The sequence below is a fragment of the Scyliorhinus torazame genome, chromosome 7 (genome assembly GCF_047496885.1).
Source record: "Scyliorhinus torazame isolate Kashiwa2021f chromosome 7, sScyTor2.1, whole genome shotgun sequence".
NCBI lineage: Eukaryota > Metazoa > Chordata > Chondrichthyes > Carcharhiniformes > Scyliorhinidae > Scyliorhinus > Scyliorhinus torazame.
In genome coordinates, this window is record NC_092713.1 from 265,422,425 (window position 1) to 265,447,323 (window position 24,899).

The following is a 24,899-nucleotide window of genomic DNA, read 5'->3' on the forward strand; positions in this document are numbered from 1 at the left end:
TCCTTCCAGACAAGGGTGATATAAGGGTGTGGATTTTTGCAAGAGTACATCTCCGATGCATGTTAGTACTTCTGTGGGGATTCCAACTGCACCAGAGGTCTTGTTATTCTTCAGCTGTTGGATGTTTTTTTTCGACCTCATGGCGAGCTGGGGTTGGGCTGAGATGGTGGCGGTTAGCATGTAGCGGGATGGTGTCGAGGATGCTTGTGTCGAAGGCTGTGTCTTGGTTAAGAAAGCCATCGAAGTGCTCTCTCCAGCAGGCATTGACTGCTTTCTTGTCTTTGATGCGCGCCTCTTCACTTCTGGCTCTCACTGGGGTGAGCCCCTGGGTTCTCAGAAAGTAGATGGTTCTGATTGTGCTGAAGGTGCTGCGCAAATCACGGTTGTCAGCAAGTTGCTGAGTCTCCTGCGCTCTTTCCACCCATAATCTGTTCTTTAGGTCACTGGTTCTTTGTCGCACCTCGGCCTTAAGTTGCCTGTAAGCTTGTTTCTTCTCACTGGGATTTTGGTGGAGCTACTCGTTCAGCAACGCCTTGCGCTTGCGATCAAGCAGAGCCTGGCTTTCCTGATCATTCTCGTCGAACCAGTTTTGGTGTTTCCTGGTCGAGAGCCCGAGCGTCAGGTGCGGACTATTGTGGCTTTTAAAGGGGGCCAGGCGCTGTGGACGATCTGCGGCTCTGGCTCGGTGGTTGTTGTCAGGTTAGCTGTGAAGGGTCGGCTGAGTAGCTCTTTCTTCTCAGGGTCTTCGAGTCCAGCGACATTGAGTCTCCTGCGGCAGAATTTCTTCTGCCTGTGTCGGTTTAGGGCCGGAGTGATGAGATGGTAAAGCGGATTAGTCGGTGGTCAGCAAAGACATCGTCGGTTCTGGTCGTGGCGCGGGTTATGCAGAAGTCTTTGTGGTCCCTTGCCCGGACGATGATTTAGTCTATTAGGTGCCAGTGCTTGGAGCGGGGTTGTTGCCGTGAGGTTTCCTGCTCGTCCCTCTGGCGGAACAGGGTATTCATGATGACCAGGTCATGTTCTAAACATTTTGTCAGGAGGAGAACTGCAGTTGGTGTTTGTTTTCCCCTCGCCTTCCCTGACTAACTCCCCTTTCTAAAGGTATGTGTCCTTCCCAACTCTAGCACTGAAGTTGCCGAGGAGAATCAGCTTGTCCCCCTTTGGGATGCGGGACAGCAATTGGTTGAGATTGGAGTCGGTATGAAAGAGTCAGTATGAGGGAGTCGGTATGATGGAGTCGGTATGAGGGAGTCGGAATGAGGGAGTCGGTATGAGGGAGTCGGTATGAGGGAGTCGGTATGAGGGAGTCAGTATGAGGGAGTCAGTATGAGGGAGTCGGTATGAGGGAGTCGGTATGAGGGAGTCGGTATGAGGGAGTCGGTATGAGGGAGTCGGAATGAGGGAGTCGGTATGAGGGAGTCGGTATGAGGGAGTCGGTATGAGGGAATCAGAATGAGGGAGTCGGTATGAGGGAGTCGGTATGAGGGAGTCAGTATGAGGGAACTCTCCTCAGTTTCCTGGTCAATATTTATCTCTCAGCTAACATCATCACACTGACAATTGGAAACATGTGTAAATTGGCTGTGTGTGCTTTCTTACAGAACAACAGACTAAAGATTCAAAAACACTTTAGGAAATCCTTAAGCCATGAAAGGCGCTCCATTTTTGTGCTTTATGTATTGTACTTCTCTCACCTTTTGCCTTATGGCATTATCACTCCTATTATTTCTGTACCTAATCTTTTTAAAGCTTATTATATTTCTTTATTTGTACGTGTTCCCCACTTTCCTTGCTCTGTTCCTTTTTATATGCTTTTCATCTAGATCTTCCGGTTCGGATGAGGGACTATGCCTGAAACATTAACATTTGTTCTTTCATTTCAGTCGCTGCCAAACGTTTGAACAGTGAGGATTTCGTGTTGTATTTCAGATTTCCACCACGTGCAGTTTTATTTCTGTTTTAAAATATAATTCCAAACTAAAAGTTATTCTTGACAAAAATGCATCTAGTGCTTCTTGCTTTATATATATTTAATCTACTCTGGAGGTTAACCGCACTGATATCAAAGTAAATATAGGAAACAATAGTGAAAAGGCAATGTGCATAAGTGAGAAGGGACTGCCCAGAAGCACAAAAGTATATCCAAATGAGTTGGCTTGGTGAGGACAATGAGGGCAGAAGGAGGAGGGGGGTGGAGGGGGGGGGGGGGGGGGGGGGGGGGGGGTGAGTAGCGCAATGTAAAATGCGTTCCAACGTGAGCACTTACTCTGATCTCAGTTTAAATTGGTGATGGTCTGGATGGACTAAAAGCAGCATTAACTGCACACATAATGTTGTTAGCTACAGTGCTACTAATAGCTAAGGCTCTTTGATCCTCCTGTGCAGATCTCAATAACAAACATCAAAGGAAAGATTCAGGGCCAACCAGCAGTAGCACATTAACCAAGATAGCAATGCGTCTGAGAGCACACCAGAAAGGTTTGTAGTAGCTTACAAGTTTTATAACCAGCTATATGTGTCTTTTTGCAACAACAAAAAAATGGCCACATTACTTTTGGAGTGCGGGAGACGTATGGTGTGCCTGTACACACATTGCTAGTGATGCAAAAACTGGATTCAAAAGGATTACATGTTGCTGCAGACTGAATGATTTACACACGCAGAATGTGCTACTTTTATGCTGTCAAACTCACCAGCATTCACATTACCTTGTGGTACACATTAAACCATTCAGGGTGATGATTCAGTTTCTCTGCCTGTAAGGCCACACGTGTCATAAATCCAAAGGCCTGGAAGAGATTGTATTTAAACAAAACATTAACACCTTCAAACAACTATCAACAAAGGGCAGATTGAAGATATAACTCAAGTTTTGATAACCTTCTGGTGAGTAGCAGGGCACTTTGGATTACCCTCCAAAATAACAGGCCCAGTTTTTAGATGGACCAGATTTCCCATCGTGGCAAATGCGGTGAAGCTCGCCGCTGGTGATGACTGCAACAGCACGGCAATTCCCAGCGATTGGACTTGAAGAAGAAACCTGGAAGTTTCTGAGTAGTTCAGTGGGCTCCAGAGGAACACACATTCAAGCAATAGCGCTAGACTTCTGACTATTTGCCCACAACTTTCACCAATTTGTACATGCAAGAAATTAGAGCCTCGAAATTTAGTTTTAAATGGCAGAGGAATGAGGGTGGAGCATTACTCAACTTATTTGGGAGGTTTCTAATCTTAGAAAACGCCAATAAACTGCAGACAGGAAAAGTAAAATTACCCGGTCTCTTTTGATAAAGGCCATCTGGGGCCTAGTAATAATCCTAAACATCCCATCTGCTGGGGTCTGTCCCTTGGATATCAATGGCACAAAGCTCCTCTTCCCCATCCCCAACCAGCTCCTGTTATAAGAGAGCGTTAAAAGTTTCGAACAGTTTTTTAAAAATGTGACATAACTGTTTTAGAATATTTTTTCAAACATCACGTGCCATTGAGCTGAAGACTGACCTCAAGGGACAGGTGGTCAGCTCATGACGTCATTGGGTTCTACAAATGCTGGACTTTATAAGACAGCTATTTTTTAAACTGCCTCCTTTGATTCAAGGTAAAATCAAAGGGACCTGGGACCTCCGAGGGGATCTGCCAAGAGACAAACCCATGTGGCCCATGTAATGAAGACAGAAACTCAAATTGAAACTTATTCAGAAGTCGGTGCAAGTTTCAATACTTTGACACAAAAGGAGGCAGCAGCTGGTCATGTTGCTGCCAGAGCTTTCAGACTTTGAGTTGGTCGAATGAGAGATTTAGGAGAAAATGGCCCACATTAGATGATTCTTTGCCAACCAGAGAAAAGGACTGGTCTCAGGTTAACTACCAAGCAGAGAGCTGGTGGGGAGGAGTACTAATTTTGAATGGGCAGCACGGTAGCACAGTGGTTAGCACAGTTGCTTCACAGCTCCAGGGTCCCAGGTTTGATTCCCGGCTTGGGTCACTGTCTGTGCAGAGTCTGCACGTTCTCCCCATGTTTGTGTGGGTTTCCTCCGGTTTCCTCCCACAGTCCAAAGATGTGCAGGTTAGGTGGATTGACTATGCTAAATTGCCCTTCGTCTCCAAAAAAAAAAGGGTTAGGTGAGGTTATGGGGATAGGGTGGAGTTGTGGGGCTAGGGTGGAGTTGTGGGGATAGGGTGGAGATATGGGCTTAGGTAGGCTGCTCTTTCCAAGGGCCGGTGCAGACTCGATGGGCTGAATGGCCTTCTTCTGCACTGTAAATTCTATTCTATGAAGGAATGAGGCCTGTGAAGAATTAACGGCCACAGAATCAAATTACACTTTGCTACTGGAAGTCCATTTGATTATTCTTAATGGGGACTTTGCTTAAAGGGATACAGGAAGATTCACCCTTGTGAGGCAAAGAGTAAATATCCTGCTGAAGCTGGGAGGACCTTGGGACTTCAAAAATAAGATTTCATTTCTGTTAAGGGTGCGTCTTAATGTATGTGTTGTGTTATTGTGTTCATTGGAATTACTTTTTCTGTAGTTTAGTGCATTAGTTGCCTTCTAAGTAATGTTTAGTCAATGTTGATTTTAGCTCATTATCTTAGGAAAGAGTTAATGTTCACTAGTACTTAAGTTAGAACTGGTGTTTCAATTGTTGAATAGATTGCACATATTGTTTACTGGACTATACTGACATATAAAGGAGATACAGGGGCACTGTTTTGTTGTTGGAGAAGTGATTACCGAACACAATAAACTTGAAGTCGAAGACGTCATGAATTGCTTCCCAGTTTTTATTATAGAGTTACCATCAGAGCTTAACATGTTACAGTAAATGTCTTAAAATTTCATATGATTGTGTTGGTTACTGGGAAATTGATATTCCTTTTCAAGGTTATCAGTCTGCCTCTACATGGGGTCATAATATTGGGGTGGGCTTCACCAATGATCGAAGACCTTGATGTTTTTCCCGATACTAGGCCCTGCTGCAGCAAGAAGAGAAAGTTCTCGTTGAAGCCAACAAAGCGGCAACCACAAGATTTGCGGCATTATTTGAGATTAATGTTGGGTCATGAATATGGAGTACTGGACTTCCAGTGTCGTTTGCGAGCGGGTTGGCCGCATCGAAAAGGAGCTCCCGCCGGTGGCCACTATTTGCGGCGCTTTCGGGGGTTTCCCCAATCCTTCGCTCTCCCCCCTGATTATTGTCGGCCTTTGGGGCCTTCCCGGGCGTCAAGCGGGGCGGGTTTGAAAACCGACGAGGAACCCCGCGCTGGTGTCAGGCGGCTGGTGCTGAGGCGTCGGGCCCAGCGTGCGCGGAGGTCGGAGCAGCGGGGGTGGAGCCAAACGAAGGTCAAGGCAGCGGGCCCGAAGCCAGGGCACGATGTAGGTGAGATGTCCCACATCGGGTGGCTCCCGCCTAGAATGTTGTAAGACTGAAGTCCGGTCCCAGGGGAATTCTGGAGGAATACAAAAAAGAAGGGAAAGAAGTTTTAAAGAAACTTGGTGAAAGGTTTTTTTTTTCTTTTTTTGAAGGAAGAATTTTTTGTTTATCTATAAAAAAAAGATTGAAGGAGGAAAGAAGGATGGAAAAAAAAAGGAAAAATAATAAGTCATTAAAGGATGCGAAAAGCAGCATCGAAAAAGGGAGGAAACATGGGCTCGCCGTTGAATGAGAAGACGAGCAAAAGCGCTGACAAGATGGCGGATGCCGGACCGTATGGTGGGGCCGCACTACTTACGGTGGAGAAGATGACCGAGGTGATGGAGGTGGAGCTGGAAAAGCAGTTTGCGAGGCACATGGAGGCTTTGAGGAAGGAGATGGCGGTCACATTGAAGTCATTGGTGGAGGAGGCAATCGCCCCGGTGAGGGTAGCTGCGGCAAAGACATCGGCCGAGGTGAGAGAGCAGGGCGAGAAGATGAAGGAAGTGGAGGAGGCCGTGTCGCAGCACAGCGACCAGTTCACCTCAATGGGGGACGAGCTGCGGAGGGTGGTGGAGGTCAACAGAGGTCGCCGAGCAAAACTCGAGGACTTGGAGAACCGCTCGAGGCGACACAATCTGAGAATTGTGGGCTTGCCCGAAGGGACAGAGGGCCCAAGGCCAACAGAGTACTTCGCTAAGAAGTTGGCGGAGTTGATGGGGGAGGGTGAGAATTCCTCCCGGTACGAGCTGGACCAAGCTCATCGGTCATTAAGGCTGAAGCCCAAAGTGAATGAGCCGCCAAGAGCAGTAATTAACTGCTTCCGTAAGTACTGCATGAAGGAGAAGGTGTTAAGCTGGGCGAAGCAGAAGCGCAAGGTGCAGTGGGATGGTGCTGGAGTTCAGATCTATCAGGACTTGTCGGTGGAGTTGGCAAAAAGATGAGCGGCGTTCAGGCGAGTGAAGGCGGCACTGTACAAAAAGGGGGTGCGATTTGGTATGGTATACCTGGCGAAGTTGAGGGTGACGTATGATGCCAAAGACTTTTATTTCGAGACAGCGTGGATGGCTGAGGCGTTCGTGAGGGCAGAAGGCTTGGGACAGACGTGAGGAGCGGAGCTGGAAGAGAGACTGTGGACTGGGGAGCTGGAAAATGTATAAATGCTAAAACTTTCTTTTTACTGACGTGCATTGTAATTTACTTCACTTCACATTGTTACAGAGTTCAAGTTATTGGTTGGGTTGATTGGCATTCTGTGTTGCGACGGTTATATCTTATTTTAGTGAATGGTATGAACAAAGAAAATTACAGCACAGGAACAGGCCCTTCGGCCCTCCCAGCCTGCACCGATCCAGATCCTTTATCGTCTTCTATTTTCCAAGGATCTACTTCCCTCTGTTCCCCGCCAGTTCATATATCTGTCTAGATGCATCTTAAATGATGCTATCGTGCCCGCCTCTACCACCTCTGCTGGCAAAGTGTTCCAGGCATCCACCACCCTCTGCGTAAAAAACTTTCCACACAGATCTCCCTTAAACTTTCCCCCTCTCACCTTGAAATCGTGACCCCTTGTAATTGACACCCCCACTCTTGGAAAAAGCTTGTTGCTTTCCACCCTGTCCATGCCTCTCATAATTTTGCAGACCTCAATCAGGTTCCCCCCTCAACCTCCGTCTTTCCAACGAAAACAATTCTAATCTACACAACCTTTCTTCATAGCTAGCACCCTCCATACCAGGCAACATCCTGGTGAACCTCCTCTGCACCCTCTCTAAAGCATCCACATCCTTCTGGTAATGTGGCGACCAGAACTGCACGCAGTATTCCAAATGTGGCCTAACCAAAGTCCTATACAACTGTAACATGACCTGCTGACTCTTGTACTCAATACCCCATCCGATGAAGGCAAGCATGCTGCATGCCTTCTTGACCACTCTATTGACCTGCGTTGCCACCTTCAGGGAACAATGGACCTGAACTCCCAGATCTCTCTGTATATCAATTTTCCCCAGGACTCTTCCATTGGCTGTATAGTCCGCTCTTGAATTAGATCTTCCAAAATGCACCACCTTGCATTTGCCTGGATTGAACTCCATCTGCCATTTCTCTGCCCAACTCTCCAATCTATCTATATTTTGCTGTATTCTCTGACAGTCCTCCTTGCTATCTGCAATTCCACCAATCTTAGTATCATCTGCAAATCTATACCTTTGTCCAGATCATTTATGTATATCACAAACAACAGTGGTCCGAGCACGGATCCCTGTGGAACACCACTAGTCACCTTTCTCCATTTTGAGACACTCCCTTCCACCACGACTCTCTGTCTCCTGTTGCCCAGCCAGTTCTTTAATGGGTTGGATTGTTGTTTTTGTTTTTTCTTTCTCTGGGACTGGGTGGGAGGGAATGGTATACCTTGGCAGGGAGAGCCATCCGCGCTAGCTACCTAAAGTCGGCTAGTGAACGGAGGTGAGGGGAGAGGAGGGCTGCGGACATTGGAGCCTGGTTAGCTGGTTTTGATGGGCCTACGAGGCAAGCAAGGGGGGGTGGGGGAAGGGATTGATGCTGGGAGATGTTTTTCCGAGAGGGAATGTAGGGGGGTGGGGTTTGGGTGGTGGGGGGGTGGGGGGGGTCCGATGTTAATAATGGATAGGGGCGGGTCAGGCTCATGGGGCAGGGCCCGGTGGTATGATGATGGTGGATAAGAAGGGTGGGGAGGGGGGGGTGAGAGACCCCCAGTTAGGATAGTCACGTGGCACGTGAGGGGGTTAGGAGCTCCGGGCAAGAGGTCAAGGGTGCCTTTGCATCTTAAAAGTTTGAAGGCCGGTGTAGCAATGCTGCAGGAAACTCACTTGAGGGGGAAGGACCAGGTGATACTTAAAAAGGGCTGGGTTAGTCAGGTGTTTCTCTCTGGATTTGACGGAAGGACTCGAGGGGTAGCGGTAATGGTCAGCAAAAGAGTACGCTTCCAGATGGAGAAGGTGGCGGCAGATCAGGGGGGTAGATATGTGATTGTGACAGGGGCGCTGGAGGGGAGGTTAGTGGCGCTGTTAAGTGTATATGGCCCCAATTGGGACAATGTGGGATTCGCAAAGATGTTTGGGGCCATCCCCAACTTGGACTCACACAAACTGATAGTGGGGGGGGACTGGAACTTGGTGCAGGAGCCAAGGTTGGACAGGTCTCGGCCGCGCTCACTGGTTCCATCATGGGGGGCAAAGGCGTTGGCTGGGCTAATGGTGGAAATGAGGGTGGGGGGGTGGACCCTTGGAGGTTTCTGCACCCAAGGGAACGGGAGTCTTCGTTTTTCTCAGCAGTCCATAAGGTATACTCGCGGATCGACTTTTTCATGGTGGGGAAGGCTTTGCTGGCTGGTGTTAAGGGGTCGGAATACTCGGCAATTGCAGTGTCAGATCATGCTCCGCATTGGGTGGATATGGTGCTGGAGAAGGGGGTAGCACAGAGGCCGGGGTGGAAATTAGATGTGGGACTTTTGGGGGACCAAGGGTTCTGTGACAAAATTGAAAAGGTAATTGAGGAATATGTAGGTTTCAACTGTACGGGTGAGGTGTCGAAGGCAGTTGTCTGGGAGGCTCTAAAGGCGGTGGTGAGGGGTGAGGTGATTTTGTTTAAGGCCAGGGTGGACAAAGAGGAGAGGTTGGAATGGCAGAGGGTAATAGATGAGATGTTGGAGGTAGATAGGAGTTATACAGAAGATGGGGACCCAGCGAAGTTGGAAAAGTGGAAGGAACTACAGGCGAGCTTTGACCGAATATCTACCAGGAAGGCGGTGCGCCAACTGAGACATATAAGGGTGCAGTTTACAAACATGGAGATAAGGCGGGCATGTTAGCAGGTCAGCTCCGGAGGGAAGCAGCGGCAAGGGAAATTGTGCAGGTGAGGGATAGGGCAGGGAAGTTGGTGGTGGCTCCGGATCTGATCAACAAGGTCTTTGAGGAATTTTATGAGAGGTTGTACAGTTCAGAGCCACCTGGGGGAGACCGGGAGATGCAGGAATTTCTAGATAGGTTGGAGTACCCAAGGTTAGGGGAGGGGGACAGGGATACATTAGAAAGAGAGATAGTGGAGTGGGAGATAAATGATGCGGTTGGGAGGATGCAGTCAAGGAAGATGGCAGGGCCGGATGGGTTTCCAGTGGAATATTATAAAAAATTCAAGGATAAGCTGATGGCGGGGATGTTTGAAGAGGCGATAGGGAAGGGGGTGTTGCCACAAACTTTGGGGCAGGCATCAATTTCCCTGTTGCTAAAAAAAATAAGGATCCGCCGGAGTGTGTGTCGTATAGGCCCATATCACTTCTGAATGTAGACGCAAAAGTATTGGCGAAGGTACTGGCGGGTAGGCTGGAGGAGTGCCTCCCGAAGGTGATAGGTGAAGATCAGACGGGGTTCGTGAGAGGGAGGCAGCTCTTTTCAAACATTAGGAGGGTAATGAACGTTGTTATGGCACCGGCAGAGGGGAAGGAAACAGGGGTGGTTGTGGCATTGGACGCTGAGAAGGCGTTTGACCGGGTGGAATGGGGGTACTTGATGGCAGTTCTGGAGCGGTTTGGGATTGGACCAAGATTTGTGAACTGGGTAAAGCTACTATATAAGGAGCCGAGGGCGAGTGTCCGCACAAACAACATCAGCTCGAGATACTTTTCTCTCCACCGTGGGACTAGGCAGGGATGTCATAGAATTTACAGTGCAGAAGAAGGCCATTCGGCCCATCGAGTCTGCACCAGCTCTTGGAAAGAGCGCACTACCCAAGCCCACACCCCCACCCTATCCCCAGAACCCTGTAACCCCACCCAACACCAAGGGCAATTTTGGACACCAAGGACAATTTATCATGGCCAATCCACCTAACCTGCACATCTTTGGACTGTGGGAGGAAACCGGCGCACCCGGCGTAAACCCACGCACACACGGGGAGAATGTGCAGACTCCGCACAGACAGTGACCCAAGGTGGGAATCAAACTTGGGACCCTGGAGCTGTGAAGCAATTGTGCTAACCACTATGCTACCGTGCTGCCCAATGTCCTATGTCCCCCCTGCTGTTTGCACTCGCGATTGAGCCGTTGGCCATCGCATTATGAAGTTCGGGGGTATGGAGAGGAATAGTGCGGGGGTGGGGTGGGGGGGGCGGGGGGGGGGGGTGGAAATAGAGCATCGGGTGTCCTTATCTGCTGATGACTTGCTGTTATACGTGTCGGAACCGAGTGTGTCAATAGGGGGAATATTGGAGCTGCTTCGAGTGTTTGGGTCTTTCTCGGGGTACAAACTAAATCTAGCCAAGAGTGGGTATTTTGTGGTGTCTCGGCCAGGGGTGGGGGGGGGGCTGTCATTCCGTAGGGCAGGGACTCACTTTAGGTACCTGGGGGTGCAGGTTGCCCGGGAGTGGGGGGTGCTCCGCAGGTACAACATTTCTAGTTTGGTGGGGAGAGTGCAAGCTGATTTGGCAAGGTGGGATGGTCTCCCTCTGTCACTGGCGGGTCGGGTACAGGCGGTTAAAATGAACGTGTTGCCGCGATTTCTGTTTATTTTTCAATGCCTGCCGATTTTCCTGCCAAAGGCTTTTTTCAGAGAGATTGAGGGAAGGATTACTTCATTCATATGGGGAGGGATGGTGGCCAGTTCGAAAGGTGCTGCTGCATAGGGGAAGGCAGGCAGGGGGTTTGGGTCTCCCGAACCTGATGTATTATTACTGGGCGACGAATGTGGAGAAGGTGCGGAGCTGGGTCAGAGGGGTTGATTCCCAGTGGGTCAGGATGGAGGAGAGTTTGTGCAGGGGGTCGGGATTGAAAGCACCAGCAACAGCTCCGCTCCCGATGGCCCCGGGGAAATACTCAGGGAGTCCGGGAATAATAGCTTCATTGAGAATTTGGAGGCAGTTTCGCCAACACTTCAGGTTGGGGCCAGGGTCAAGGGAAATGTCGATTCGGGGGAACCACAGATTTGAGCCAGGGAGGTGGGATGGAAATTTTTGGAAATGGGAGAAGGGGATTAAGACACTAAAATATTTGTTTCTAGGGGGTCGGTTTGCAGGATTGAAGGAGCTGGAAGCGAAGTATGGGCTGGAGCAGGGGGAAATGTTTAGATACATGCAGGTTCGAGACTTTGCCAGAAAGGAGATACAGAGTTTCCACATTGCTGGAGGAGGTGCTGACCACAGGGGGACTGGATGTGGTAATCACCACTGTTGTATGTATTAGGAGATGTGTGGTAAGGCCCTGTACTACAGGTACGAGGGAAGACCCTGCCTGCTGGCTCCGCCCAGTAGGCGGAGTATAAATATGCGTGCTCCCTATACAGCAGCCATTTCGCCAGCTGCTGTAGGAGGCCACACATCTTAGAGTAATAAAGCCTCCGTTGTATTCAACTCTCGTCTCTGTGCAATTGATTGTGCATCAATTTATTACTCTAAGATTTTCAGAAGATGGACCTCTGCATCAAGCCGGATCGCCTGCAGCTGGATCCGCAATCAAGCGACGCCAAAAAGGACTATCAACACTGGCTAGCTTGTTTCGAAGCTTACATCAGGTCTGCACCAGGCCCAATCCCGGAAGCTCAGAAGATCCAGATACTCTACTCGCGGCTGAGCTCCAACGTCTTTCCACTTATCCAGGATGCGCCGAACTAAGACAAAGCCATGGTGCTACTGAAAGAGAATTACGCCCAGCAGACGAACACGCTCTTCGCCAGACACGTACTCTCGACTCGCAGTCAACTCCCTGATGAGTCTGTAGAAGATTTCTGGAGTGACTTAATTCCCCTGGTCAGAGACTGTGACTGTCAGGCCGTCACGGCCACGGAACATTCGAACCTCCTCATGCGGGACGCCTTCATTACGGGGATAGGGTCAGACCTCATACGCCAGCGACTCTTAGCGGGGGCCACGCTCGACCTTGCAGCAACAGAAGATCTGGCACTATCGATGACGGTCGCCTCGTGCAATATTCAGGCCTACACCCCCAGCCGCGCGGCCCACCCCTCCTACACATCGTGGACTCCGCAGACGGCAGCCCCATCGGGGGCCACACCCAGCCAATACGCCTGTGCCACGTGCCAGCCAGCCAACCCCAGGGGCCCCCGATATTACTTCTGCGGGCAACAGAAACACCCCGCCAACGCTGCCCGGCTCGCACCGCCCTTTACAAGGCCTGCGGCAAGAAGGGGCACTTCGCTGCGGTGTGCCAGGCCCGCTCAGTCGCCGCTATTGCCCCGACGCTCCTCGTGGACGGACAATGGGCGACGCCATCTTCACCTCCCCGGACCACGCGCGGTCAGTGGGCACCACCATCTTCTCCCCCTTAGACCGCGCGCGGCCATTGGGCGCCGCCATCTTCTCCCCTCAGACCACGTGCGGCCAGTGGGCGCGCCATCTTTTTCAACCCCCGCCACCTGTGGCCCGTAGGCGTCGCAATCTTGTCCACCCCAGGATCATCAGGCGCCGCCATCTTGTCATCCCCACAGCACATGGGCACCACCATTGTTCCAGGACCCATGCCCCCGGACACCCCATCGTTCGACACCAGCGACGATCAGCCACGACTCACCTCGGTCACGATCGACCAGTCTCGCCCGCACAATCTAGCCACCTCCTCGACAAGCGTGAAAATCGATGGGCACGAGACCTCTTGCTTGATGAGACTTGGGGAGCACCGAAAGCTTCATCCATCCAGATACGGCAAGGCACTGCTCCCTTGCGGTACATCCCGCCAATCAAAGAATCTCCCTGGCCTCCGGATCCCACTCCGTGGCGATCCGGGGGTACTGTAAAGTCACACTTACGGTCCAGGGCATAGGATTCAGCGGCTTCCGCCTCTACGTCCTCCCCAACCTCTGTGCTGCCTTGCTACTCGGCCTGGACGTCCAGTGTAACCTCCAGAGCCTAACCTTGAAATTCGGCGCGCCCCTACCACCCCTTACTGTGTACGGCCCCGCGACCCTGATGGTCGACCCACCTTCCCGATTCACAAACCTAACCCTGGATTGCAAACCCATCGCCACCAGGAGCAGACGGTACAGCATCCAGGACAGGACCTTCATCAGGTCCGAGGTCCAGCGACTGCTTCGAGAAGGCATCATCGAGGCCAGCAACAGCCCCTGGAGAGCCCACGTGGTAGTGGTGAAAACTGTGGAGAAACACAGAATGGTCGTGGACTACAGCCAGACCATCAATAGGTACACGCAGCTCGACACGTACCCCCTCCCACGCATATCTGATATGGTCAATCAGATTGCACAGTACCGGGTCTTTTCAACTGTAGACCTCAAATCCGCCTATCACCAGCTCCCCATCCCTAAGGCGGATCGCCTATACACTGCCTTCGAGGCAGATGGCCGCCTCTACCATTTTCTCAGGGTTCCCTTCGGCGTCACCAATGGGGTCTCGGTCTTCCAAAGGGAGATGGACCGAATGGTCGACCGGTATGGGTTGCAGGCCACCTTCCCGTACCTGGACAATGTCACCATCTGCGGCCACAATCAACACGACCACGATGCCAACCGTGCCAAATTTCTCCACACCGCCACTCTCCTAAACCTCACCTATAACAAGGAGAAGTGCGTATTCAGCACAAACCATTTAGCCATCCTCGGCTATGTGGTCCAGAACGGAGTTCTGGGGCCCGATCCCGACCACATGCGCCCCCTCATGGAACTCCCCCTCCCCCACTGCCCCAAGACCCTCAAACGCTGCCTGGGTTCTTTTCATACTACGCCCAGTGGGTCCCAAACTATGCGGACAAGGCCCGCCCACTCATCCAGTCCACCCTTTTCCCCCTGATGGTCGAGGCTCACCATGCCTTCAACCGTATTAGAGCCGATATCACCAAGGCCGCGATGCACGCAGTCGACGAGACGCTGCCCTTCCAAGTGGAGAGCGATGCATCAGTCGTCGCCCTAGCCGCCACGCTCAATCAGGCAGGCAGGCCTGTGGCATTCTTTTCACAAACTCTTCATGCCTCCGAAATTCGGCACTACTCCGTCGAAAAAGAGGCCCAAGCCATCATTGAAGCTGTGCGGCATTGGAGGCATTACCTGGCCGGCAGGAGCTTCACTCTCCTCACTGACCAATGGGTGGTAGCCTTCATGTTCAATAACACACAGCGGAGTAAGATCAAAAATGATAAAATCTTGAGGTGGAGGATCAAGCCCTCCACCTACAACTACGAGATTTTGTATCGCCCCAGCAAGCTCAACGAGCCCTCACATGCCCTATCCCGAGGTACATGTGCCAGCGCACACGTAGACCGACACCGGACCCTGCACGACAACCTTTGTCACCCGGGAGTCACACGGTTGTACCATTTTATAAAAGCCCGCAATCTGCCCTACTCCGTCGAGGAAGTCAGGGCAATCACCAGGGACTGCCAGGTCTGTGCGGAGTGCAAACCACACTTCTACCAGCCGGACCGTGCGCGCCTGGTGAAGGCCTCCTGCCCCTTTGAACGCCTCAGCATGGATTTCAAAGGGCCCCTCCCCTCCACCGACCGTAACACGTATTTCCTCAGCGTGGTCGATGAATACTCCAGATTCCCCTTCGCCATCCCATGCCCCGACATGACGTCTGCCACCGTCATCAAAGCCCTCAACACAATCTTCGCTCTATTCGGCTTCCCCGCCTACATCCAAGGTGACAGGGGATCCTCATTCATGAGTGATGAGCTGCGTCAGTTCCTGCTCAGCTGGGGTATTGCCTCCAGCAGGACGACCAGCCATAACCCTCAGGGAAACGGGCAGGTGGAGAGGGAGAATGGGACGGTCTGGAGGGCCATCCAACTAGCCCTACGGTCCAGAAATCTCCCGGCCTCCTGCTGGCAGGAGGTCCTCCCCGATGCACTGCACTCCATTCGGTCACTACTATGCACCGCCACTAACGACACACCCCATGAACGTCTCTTTGCCTTCTCCAAGAAGTCCACATCCGAGGTGTCGCTCCCAGCTTGGCTCCGATCTCCAGGACCCGTACTCCTCCGTAGGCACGTCCGACTCCACAAGGCTGACCCGTTGGTTGAAAGGGTGCAGTTACTCCACGCTAACCCCCAGTATGCCTACGTAGCGTACCCCGATGGCCGCCAGGATACTGTCTCCCTCAGGGACCTGGCACCAGCACGTTCCACACACACACACCCCACCGGCCCGGCTCCACCTCCCCAACCCCCGGCGCACGCAGCAGCAACCCCCCCAGGACCATCCGTCCTCCCCCTGCCCACGCCCGAGGATGAAGAGGATTTTGGCACACTCCCGGAATCACCGAGGACCAGACCAACACCGGAATCGCCGCCACCACTGCGTCGCTCCCAATGCCACATCAAGGCCCCGGACCAGCTAAATCTATAACTGGTTCGGGACTATCAAACCACCTTGTACTGGACTTCAGAAAGAAATATTTTTTCGCTTGTGTATATTAAACTTGCTCTGTATATAGTTCTCCACTACCCCTGCCGGACTCAATTTTAACAGGGGGTGAATGTGGTAATCACCACTGTTGTATATATATTAGGAGATGTGTGGTAAGGCCCTGTACTACGGGGGTAGTCCCTGCCTGCTGGCTCCGCCCAGAAGGCGGAGTATAAATATGTGTGCTCCCTATACAGCAGCCATTTCGCCAGCTGCTGTCGGAGGCCACACATCTTAGAGTAATAAAGCCTCAGTTGTATTCAACTCTCGTCTCTGTGCAATTGATCGTGCATCCCTGGAGAAGGGGGTAGTGTCGGCAGTTTACGGAGCTATTTTGGAAGAGAAGGCACCACTGGAAGGGATCAAAGCAAAGTGGGAGGAAGAGTTGGGAGAGGATATGGAGGAGGGGTTCTGGTGTGAGGTGCTCCGGAGAGTGAATGTCTACACCTCGTGCGCGAGGTTGGACCTGATACAGCTGAAGGTGGTATACAGAGCACACCTCACGAGGGCGAGGATGAGCCGATTCTTTGAAGGAGTAGAAGATGTGTGTGAACGTTGTTGGGGGGGGGGGGGCGCGCTATTCACGTTCATATGTTATGGTTCTGTCCAAAGCTAGAGGATTACTGGAAGGAGATTTTTAGGGTAATTTCTAAAGTGGTGCACATGAAACTGGACCCAGGCCCCCGGGAGGCCATATTTGGGGTGTTGGACCAGCCAGGGTTGGAAACGAGTGCGGAAGCAGATGTTGTAGCCTTCGCCTCGTTGATCGCCCAAAAGTGGACCCTGATAAGTTGGAGAGCAACCTCTCCACCCTGTGCCCTGGCGTGGTGGGGGGACCTGTTGGAATTCTTGACTCTTGAGAAGGTTAAGTTTGAACTGAGGGGAAGGACGGAGGGGTTCTACAATTCATGGGCATTATTCATGATGCACTTTCAAGAACTGGATAACATCGAACATTAGTTGGGGCAGGTGGGTGGGAGGGTTGAGGGGAGGGGGGCTGTGTGTGTTAATGGCAACTATGGGTGATCCCTAATTCCTTTTTGTCATTTGTTTGTGTGATCATGAGGGCTAATGTTTGGGGTGTGGTGGGAGGATGGGATCGTTGTTATCGATATGGGGATTGACATATTTGTTACTGATTATCGTTTATTGTTGGTGGGTGTAAATTTAGGAGACAATGTGAAAAAGGAGAATAAAAAATATTTACCCAAAAAAATGAATATGGAGGACTTTTTTTTTGCATGAAATGCTAGATCAACATTTCCAGGCTTTGTCTGCTGCTACTATTGCAGGATTCAATTATTTTGATGCTGAGCTTCTCAAATTAATCATTCATAGTTCAGTTGAGTGGGAAACAATATGACCTGGATTTTGTGGTCAGTGTTGCACTGACCATGAAAATATAGCCAACTGTGGGGTATGGTTTCCCCTATTCCAATGGGAGCTTCGATCTGGGAGCAAGTCAAGGAATCTCCAAGCTTCTAGCAACAGTGATGTTATCAAACAGTATGTAGCCAATCACACTGAAGGATTCTGAGGCAGCACATCAGAAAGTAAAATGCACCATTTAAAACAATATTAAAAGTGAAGGATAGTTTGATATAAATGAATGGATCAAAGGAGAAATAAAAAGATAAAAAATAAACTTTAAAAGTATTTTTGAAACAAGGAATTTGTTTTCTAATAATGTTTCAGCTAGAGGGGGTTTCCAGCAGTAATTACATATTTAGTACATGTCCATTAATCCAGATTCACCTTATTCAACAAAGTTTAACTTTGTCAAACTTTCTGTGTCCCCCACAGCTAGATTAAGAGCATAAAATTGCAGGTTCTCATCAATTCAGTGATTCCTAATTGTTTGCAATTTACGAGAACTTCAACATCACGCCCTGTGGAGAAATGCATAGAGGATACCTAACAGCATCTAACGCTCCCTCTAAATTTGTTTGCTGTCCCCAAGCAGCTTGTGGCATTGTGCAGTTCCTTAAAGGGAACATTGCTTTGCGCGTGCGTGTCTGTTTTGTTTCCAGCACGGCACAGTACAGATTGCTGCACAGCCACGCACGTCGTAGCTTGGGAGGGAACACCAAGTTGCTGCCAGGTTCAGCGAATGCAGACAGTTTCAACATCATGATTACTGCAACGTCCCAGCCACTTTTACTGCCCACGTGACTGGACTAAGTCTAATAAATATGCATTTTCAGCCTATTTGCACAAGGACCTGTTTTGCAGCATTAAAATATTTGAGAAGAAAACCCAGTATATTGACCAGTTCTGGTATGCTGACATCTGATACAAACGTAAATCCAGAAAAACTAATGACGATTTGCTACTAAAAGCCCCAGTTGGTTGTTCACAGACCAATTCCTATGATTTGTCAACAGCACGTAAACATAGCTGTACTAGAGTTTCTGCTCGGGTTGCTTGGTTTCTAATTAGTGTCACTGCCCCAAAATTGGTACAGAGTATCATGGAATTTTAAATGCAAATTTACTTTCCATTATCACCTCTGCTAGTTTAAAAGGCATCATGCTAAAAGCTGGCTATGTCCATAAACCTGGCCCTATATTTGATTAATCACCAGGACAGGAGTCTGCCAATTGCCTTTGAGGTGCTTTTAAAATTAGTCTTTTTTTTCTTTTGGGCGTCAGGACTTCAAAAGACAAATGACTTTGAGCAGTAAGTTGAGAAAAAAAAACTATTTCTCAAAATACTCTGGACAAAGCAGCCCACTTGCTGGACACCACTTTCACCAACTTAAACATTCACTCCGTCCACCACTGACAGCAGTGTGTACTGACAATATTAGAAATGCAGGTCCCTTTAAGAGCAAACCAGGTCTTGCTTCAGAGGGAGTTCAGAGCAGGTGATGTTCAATGAAACACATATTTAAGAGCTGGATTTTTTTCCCCACTTGGAGAGGCTCTGGACAAGGAGAAGGTACAGAAGGGTAGTGTGGAAACCAGTGTTTGTATTGAACTAAAGTATCACAATAAAAGAGATGTGAATCATCAGAAAGTCTTCTGCTGCCTAATTCGGTAAACAGATATTCACCAGTAAAGCATGTACTACATACAAGATGCATTGCAGAAACTCGCTAATGCTTCATCAACGGCACCTTCCAAACCCACAATCTCTAGCAGATGCATGGGAACACCACCACCTGCAGGTTCCCCTCACAGCACACCCGATGCTGAATTGGGAATAGTGGCAGCTCGAGACAATACACTGGAGACTTTCAGTAACAACAAAAGGACTTCACAACAGAAGGCAAAGGGAACCATATGCAGGTGCAGAGGAATGATAGTTAGGTCCTGACTCTCCAGCTCCGGGGTCCACACTGCCCGGGCCCCTGTTCCCAGGGCCACGCACTTTCTCTCTATTGGTTGGGGTCTGCATGCTCCCATACGATTGGTCCCGAGCCGGTCACATGGAATGCAAAGTCCACCCCCGTAAAGGGTGTGTGCGACCACACCCCTCCCCCCCTTTAAGTCTCTCATTACATTTTACAAAGTAAGTCATATACAAGGTCAAGTGACATAAGGGAAAAGAGTTGATCACAGAGTCAGCCTGTCCGGGGAGTCCTTAGTCCCCAGGCTGCTCCACCGGCTCCAAGGTAGACTTGTTGTCTGCAGAAGACAATGGTTCAGGAGACTCCACCTCTACTGTAGGGCTGCTCACCTTGCCAGCTCCCACCTGGAATTCTGCCAGGGCTGACTCGGAAACTCCCGGCTCCCTCAGTTCTGGAAGAGCCACAGGAGCAGCAGCGGCACTAGTTGGACCCATCTGTTCTGGAATTGGGGCTCCTCATGTGGTCGACATGGTTCTGCACAGACCTTCCAGTGACATTTACCACAGACTGGGACACGATACGATCAGCTAACCAGAGAGATCCGGAGGCAAAAAGAGATAACAATTGTTCAACCTGGCAGGGGATGCATCACCGTACCTCTTCCTCAATAGCTTTATCAATTCCCGGCCACCAGATATAACTGTGAGCCAGTATCTTCATTTTTGTTTGGCCCAGATGGGTGCTGTGTAATTCTTGTAAGAGGGATTCTCTCGCTGGGGGTGGAACAGCGATTCGAGAGCCCCAAAGTATTACTCCATCCTTGGCGGGAGTTCTTCCTTGCGGTTAAAAAGGGCCTCAACTGTTCGGACTTCATGTGGTTCCAACCTGTTTGTATCTTCCGTTTCACCTTGGATAATACTGGATCTCGTTGGGTCCAATTTCATTCGAGTCCGGACGACACCAGCAAGGTGTCCAAGAGGTTCTGCTCCAAAATGATTACTTGGGGTACCGTGGGTGGCACTAAGTTCTTTGGCAAGAGGAGCCGACTCAATGCACCCGCATTGGAGGTTTGGGTGCCAGGCCTGTGCTGAAAAGTATAGTTGTAGGAAACTAGCAGCAAGACCCAATGATGCAGCCTGCTGGAGGCATTTGGGAGCATTGGCTTGTCCTCTCGCAAAAGACCCAATAGCGGCTCATGATTAGTTATTATTACGAAACAACGTCTGTAAACGTATTGGTGGAACTTTTCAACACCATAGAGGACAGCTAGTCTCTCCTTTTTGAATTGAATGTAATTTCGCTCAGCTTCTGAGAGAGAGTCCTTGATGCAAAGGCAATTGGTTGTTCTGATCCGTCCTCCATTTTACGGAATAGAACTGCCCTATCTCACATGGGAACCTGTCACATGCGACAACAATTGGCTTCTCCAGGTCGAAATGAACTAAAAGTTTCTACGGTTGCAGAGCTTGTTTTATTAAGCGAACAGCTTCATCTTGCTGCTCGTGGCCAGGTTTGGTATGAACCTGCCATAATAGTTCACCATTCCCAGGAAGCTCGGCGCATTTCTGGGTGCTGGAACCTCTCGTATGTCTTTCACTTTTTCTTCGGGTGGGTGCGGACCTGTGGCATCCACTTGGAACCAAGTATGGGGACGTAAGATTTTTTTTTAAAACCAGGTTGTAGGTTTGAGGCCTGTAAAACGTCCCAGTATCACCTTCTGCTCGTCTTTCCTTGATATTTCATTCAGTATGAAAAAATAGTGGAGCCATTCGATGTTCAGGCTCCAGTCTTCGGCTACTGATCGAACGAGTCTAACTTTCCGATCATTGGCACCTTCACTCAATTTCTGGGTGCTACCGTCGATGGTTCCCGATTCTCATCTGTCTTTGGAGGCTTCTTCTGCCCCGCCTCGAAGAAGACTAACAATCAAACCATTTACCGCGTCATTAAAGTGTTGGCTCAAGACAATACACCGGAGACTTCCAGTAACAACAAAGGGGGTTTAATTAACTGTGGGCAAAGGCAACTATATACAGACACAGAGGAATGATGGTTAGGTCTCGACTCTCCAGCTCCGGGGTCCATACTGCCCGGCGCCCCTGCTCCCAGGGCCCCGCACTTTCTCTCTATTGGTCATGGTTCGCACTGTCCCAAGCAATTAGTCCCGAGCCAGTCATGTGGACACAAAGCCCGGCCCCTTAAAGGGGCCACGCTCTCACAGAGATATATCACTGTTCCTTCACTGTCACTGGATCAAAATCCTGGAACTCTCTTCCTAACAGTACTGTGGGTGCACCTGTACTACATGGACTGCAGCGGTTCAAAAATCTGACTCAACACCACCTTTTCCAAGGGCAGTTAAGGATGGGCAACAGAATATTGGCCTTGACAATGGCTCTGGCATTCCATGAGTTTTTTTAAATGAGCCACCTGTGCGCTGAAATCAACAATTGCAACCAAAGCAGAAACTCTAATTTAATCTTTCCTTTTTGTCTACAAAATAAGGAGCTTAATTAATTATGTCTTGGCAATCAAATTGAACCATCAGGTTAACTATAGGAATGACTTGCTCAGGGCACCAAAAAAAAGGTAAATATTTTGACAACTTCATAGAATGATAAACAAGACAAAGCCGTTTAACCCTGAAAGTTTCAACCCTTCTAACATTGATCCAATTTCCTTTTAAGATATTAATGAATCTGCTTTCTATCAGGCAGTGCTGTGGTTATCAATGATTCTGCCACTGGAAACAGTTCTCCTTACTTCTTCAATCAAAACTGTTATTGATTATGAACAGCCCCATAAAATCTCCACTTCACCTTCGCAGCTCGAAGGACAACTACTCCAGTTTCTAAAGTCTCTGCGTGTATCTCAAATTTTCTATGCCCAGCAACATTCTCGTAAATCTCATCCACACCCTCTCCAAGGCCTTGACATCCTGTCTAAACAACTCATCCTAATATTCCAGCTTTTTTAAACATTTGTTCATGGGACGTGGGCGTTGCAGGCTGTGCAGGCATTTATTGCCCATCAATTTATTGCCCGAACCAATCTTTTAAAAACAGTTCAACTTCTTTGCTTTTAAAAAAAATTTAGAGTACCCAATTCATTTTTCCCAATTAAGGGGCAATTTAGCATGGCCAATCCACCTAGCCTGCACATCTTTGGGTTGTGGGGCGAAGCCCACGCAGACAAGGGGAGAATGTGCAAACTCCACACGGACAGAGACCCAGAGCCGGGATCGAACCTGGGACCTCGGCCCAGTGAGGCAGCAGTGCAAACCACTGCACCACCGTGCTGCCCTAACTTCTTTGCTTTTGTAGACAGTTCCTATTTTAAAGTCAAGGATCCTGTAGGTTTTTTTCCCCCCAAGGAGCCTTCGCAATTTGTCCTACCATGTTCAAAGATTGGTTCATGCATACCCCCAGGTCTCTTCATTGCAGAACCTCCTTTAAAATTTAGTTTATATTATGTCTCTTCATTCTTTGTACTGAAATGCATCGTACCTTTCAATGTTACATTTTGTCTGCCATGTATTTGCCCAATGTTGCTGAATAGCCCAGTATGCACTGATTTTCTCACCGGGCAAACTCATAAACTCCATCAGTTTTCCTTCCAGACACATTTACCCTTATTAAATAATTTCCTTGCACCACAAAATATCTTCACCCAATAGAGCAGACTGGATCCTTCTGAGATTGCTCCCATTGAGACCCGCCACAAAGAGTAGGCTGGGGTAAGTGACCCTCTAATTTGTAAATCTGTGGGAAAATATGAACCCTCCAAACAAGCTTTATTCTAGTCAAAATTAGTTCACCAAAATTGGTTAATTTTGGTTCACTGAGACAATTGTTTCCCCGTTCAATATCACATTCAAAACAGCATTTTAGAAACAAAATAAACACAATTCCGAGGGAAAGCAAACCAAAAAAAACAGGCAATTTAACAAAACAGAAGTTGTAGTTAGAGGGTATGTGCAGCCATTTTAATTTTATTCTAAGATCACCTGCATGACTTCAAATGATTAGAATTTTATTATTTTTACCAGCTTAAATTGAAAATGGGCCTGAAAGTCAGGCATGCATTATGGAACCCCCCTCTCCTGCCCACCCGGGAAACCCGCCGCTTGGGTTTGCCATCAGCAGGACCAGAAGATCCCGCCAGCAAGAATGGCCAGAGAATTCCGCCCGACATGTTAATAATTGTAAGAAAATGCACCAGTGATTTTTCTACAGATGCACTACTTTACACCAAGAAATTGGCAACATATCCAAGCTCCTTTTTCACAAGACACATTTTTAAAAACAAATCGGAAGTAATGAAAGCATTTTAAAAAATTAATAATTAAGCTCATTCGTGTCAAGCTATCTAAGGTATATAAATTGTTTTAATCATAGAATCATAGAATTTACAGTGCAGGAGGAGGTAATTCGGCCCATCGAGTCTGCACCGGCCCTTGGAAAGAGCACCCTACCCAAACCCACACCTCCACCCTATCCCCGTAACCCAGTAACCGCACCTAGGCTTTTTGGTCACTAAAGGCAATTTAGCATTGCCCATCCACCTAACCTGCACATCTTTGGACTGTGGGAGGAAACCGGAGCACCCGGAGGAAACCTACGCAGGCACGGAGAGAACATGCAGACTCTGCACAGACAGTGACCCAAGGCGGGAATTGACCCAGGTCCCTGGTGCTGTGAAGCAACAGTGCCAACCACAGTTCTATCGTGCCACCCTTCATTAACATTCAACACTGCAATGACAACGTTTATTTATACTTTTAAAGTAGTAGAACATCTCCAGGCACTTAACATAAGCATTACCAAACAAACCAAGCAGCATAAGGGGACATTAGGACAGATAACGAAAACCTTAGTCAAAAGGATACATTTTAAGGAGCATCTTTATTTAAAAATAAATTTCGAGTACCCAATTATTTTTTCCCAACTAAGGGACAATTTAGCATGGCCAATTCACCTACCCTGCAATCGTTGGGTTGTGGGGGTGAGACCCACGCAGAAATGAGGAGAATGTGTAAACTCCACACGTACAGTGACCCGGGGTTGGGATCGAACCCAGGTCCTCGGCGCCGCGAGGCAGCAGTGCTAACCATTGCACCACCTGAAGGAGCATCTTAAAAGGATGGAAAAGAGGGAAAGACACAGAGAAGCTCAAGGAGGGAAATCTAGCACTTAGGGTCTTGGCAGTTGAAGGCACGGCCGCGAAAGGTGGAGCGATTAAAATCGAGGATGCTGAAGACGCCATCAGAGAGGCGAGATGACAGAGATAGTGAAGGACAAGGCCTTTGAGGGTTTTGAAAACAAGAATTCCAAAATTGAGGTCTTGCTTAACTGAGAGCCAATGCAAGTTAGTGAGCACAGGGTGATGGGTATTACATTCAATATTAAAAACTAAATTTTGATATCTATTATACTTCTGTTTTATGTTTTAGATTACTACACCACTGATTTTTGCTTATAGTACTACAGTGTTAAATTATTGCACACCGCCGTTAAGGCCTTATTCATTCACTTCCATGTGACTGGAGTTATCATCATTGAAATAAAAGTACCTCGATCAAAAAAAGTACTTCCAACCAAATAAGCGCTTTTAGTTATTTTAATAACAGAAACATTATCTAGTACTAGAAGCTTTTCTGTCTTCATCCCGTCCCCTCAAATGTGGCTGCTGACTAGCTTTCCAGTGATTGCTGTGTAATTACTGGCCAAAGAACCTTCTGGCAATTACATTTGGATATGCAAGTATACTTTCAGGAAGCTTCA

At 48.9% G+C, this 24,899-nt stretch overlaps 1 protein-coding gene across 4 annotated transcripts in view; it reads right to left on the reverse strand.

The window, feature by feature from the left end:
* LOC140427008 (pterin-4-alpha-carbinolamine dehydratase 2-like) overlaps window positions 1–24,899 on the reverse strand; it is a 140,999-nt gene that overhangs the window by 22,730 nt on the left and 93,370 nt on the right. For all 4 annotated transcript variants that reach the window (XR_011948360.1, XM_072512389.1, XM_072512390.1 and 1 more), the window contains one exon: window positions 2,709–2,789. Coding sequence is in view for 3 of the 4 variants with exons in the window: in XM_072512389.1 (XP_072368490.1) it covers window positions 2,709–2,789 (81 nt within the window). In the remaining variant the exon portion in view is untranslated. The remainder of the gene's footprint in view (window positions 1–2,708; window positions 2,790–24,899) is intronic.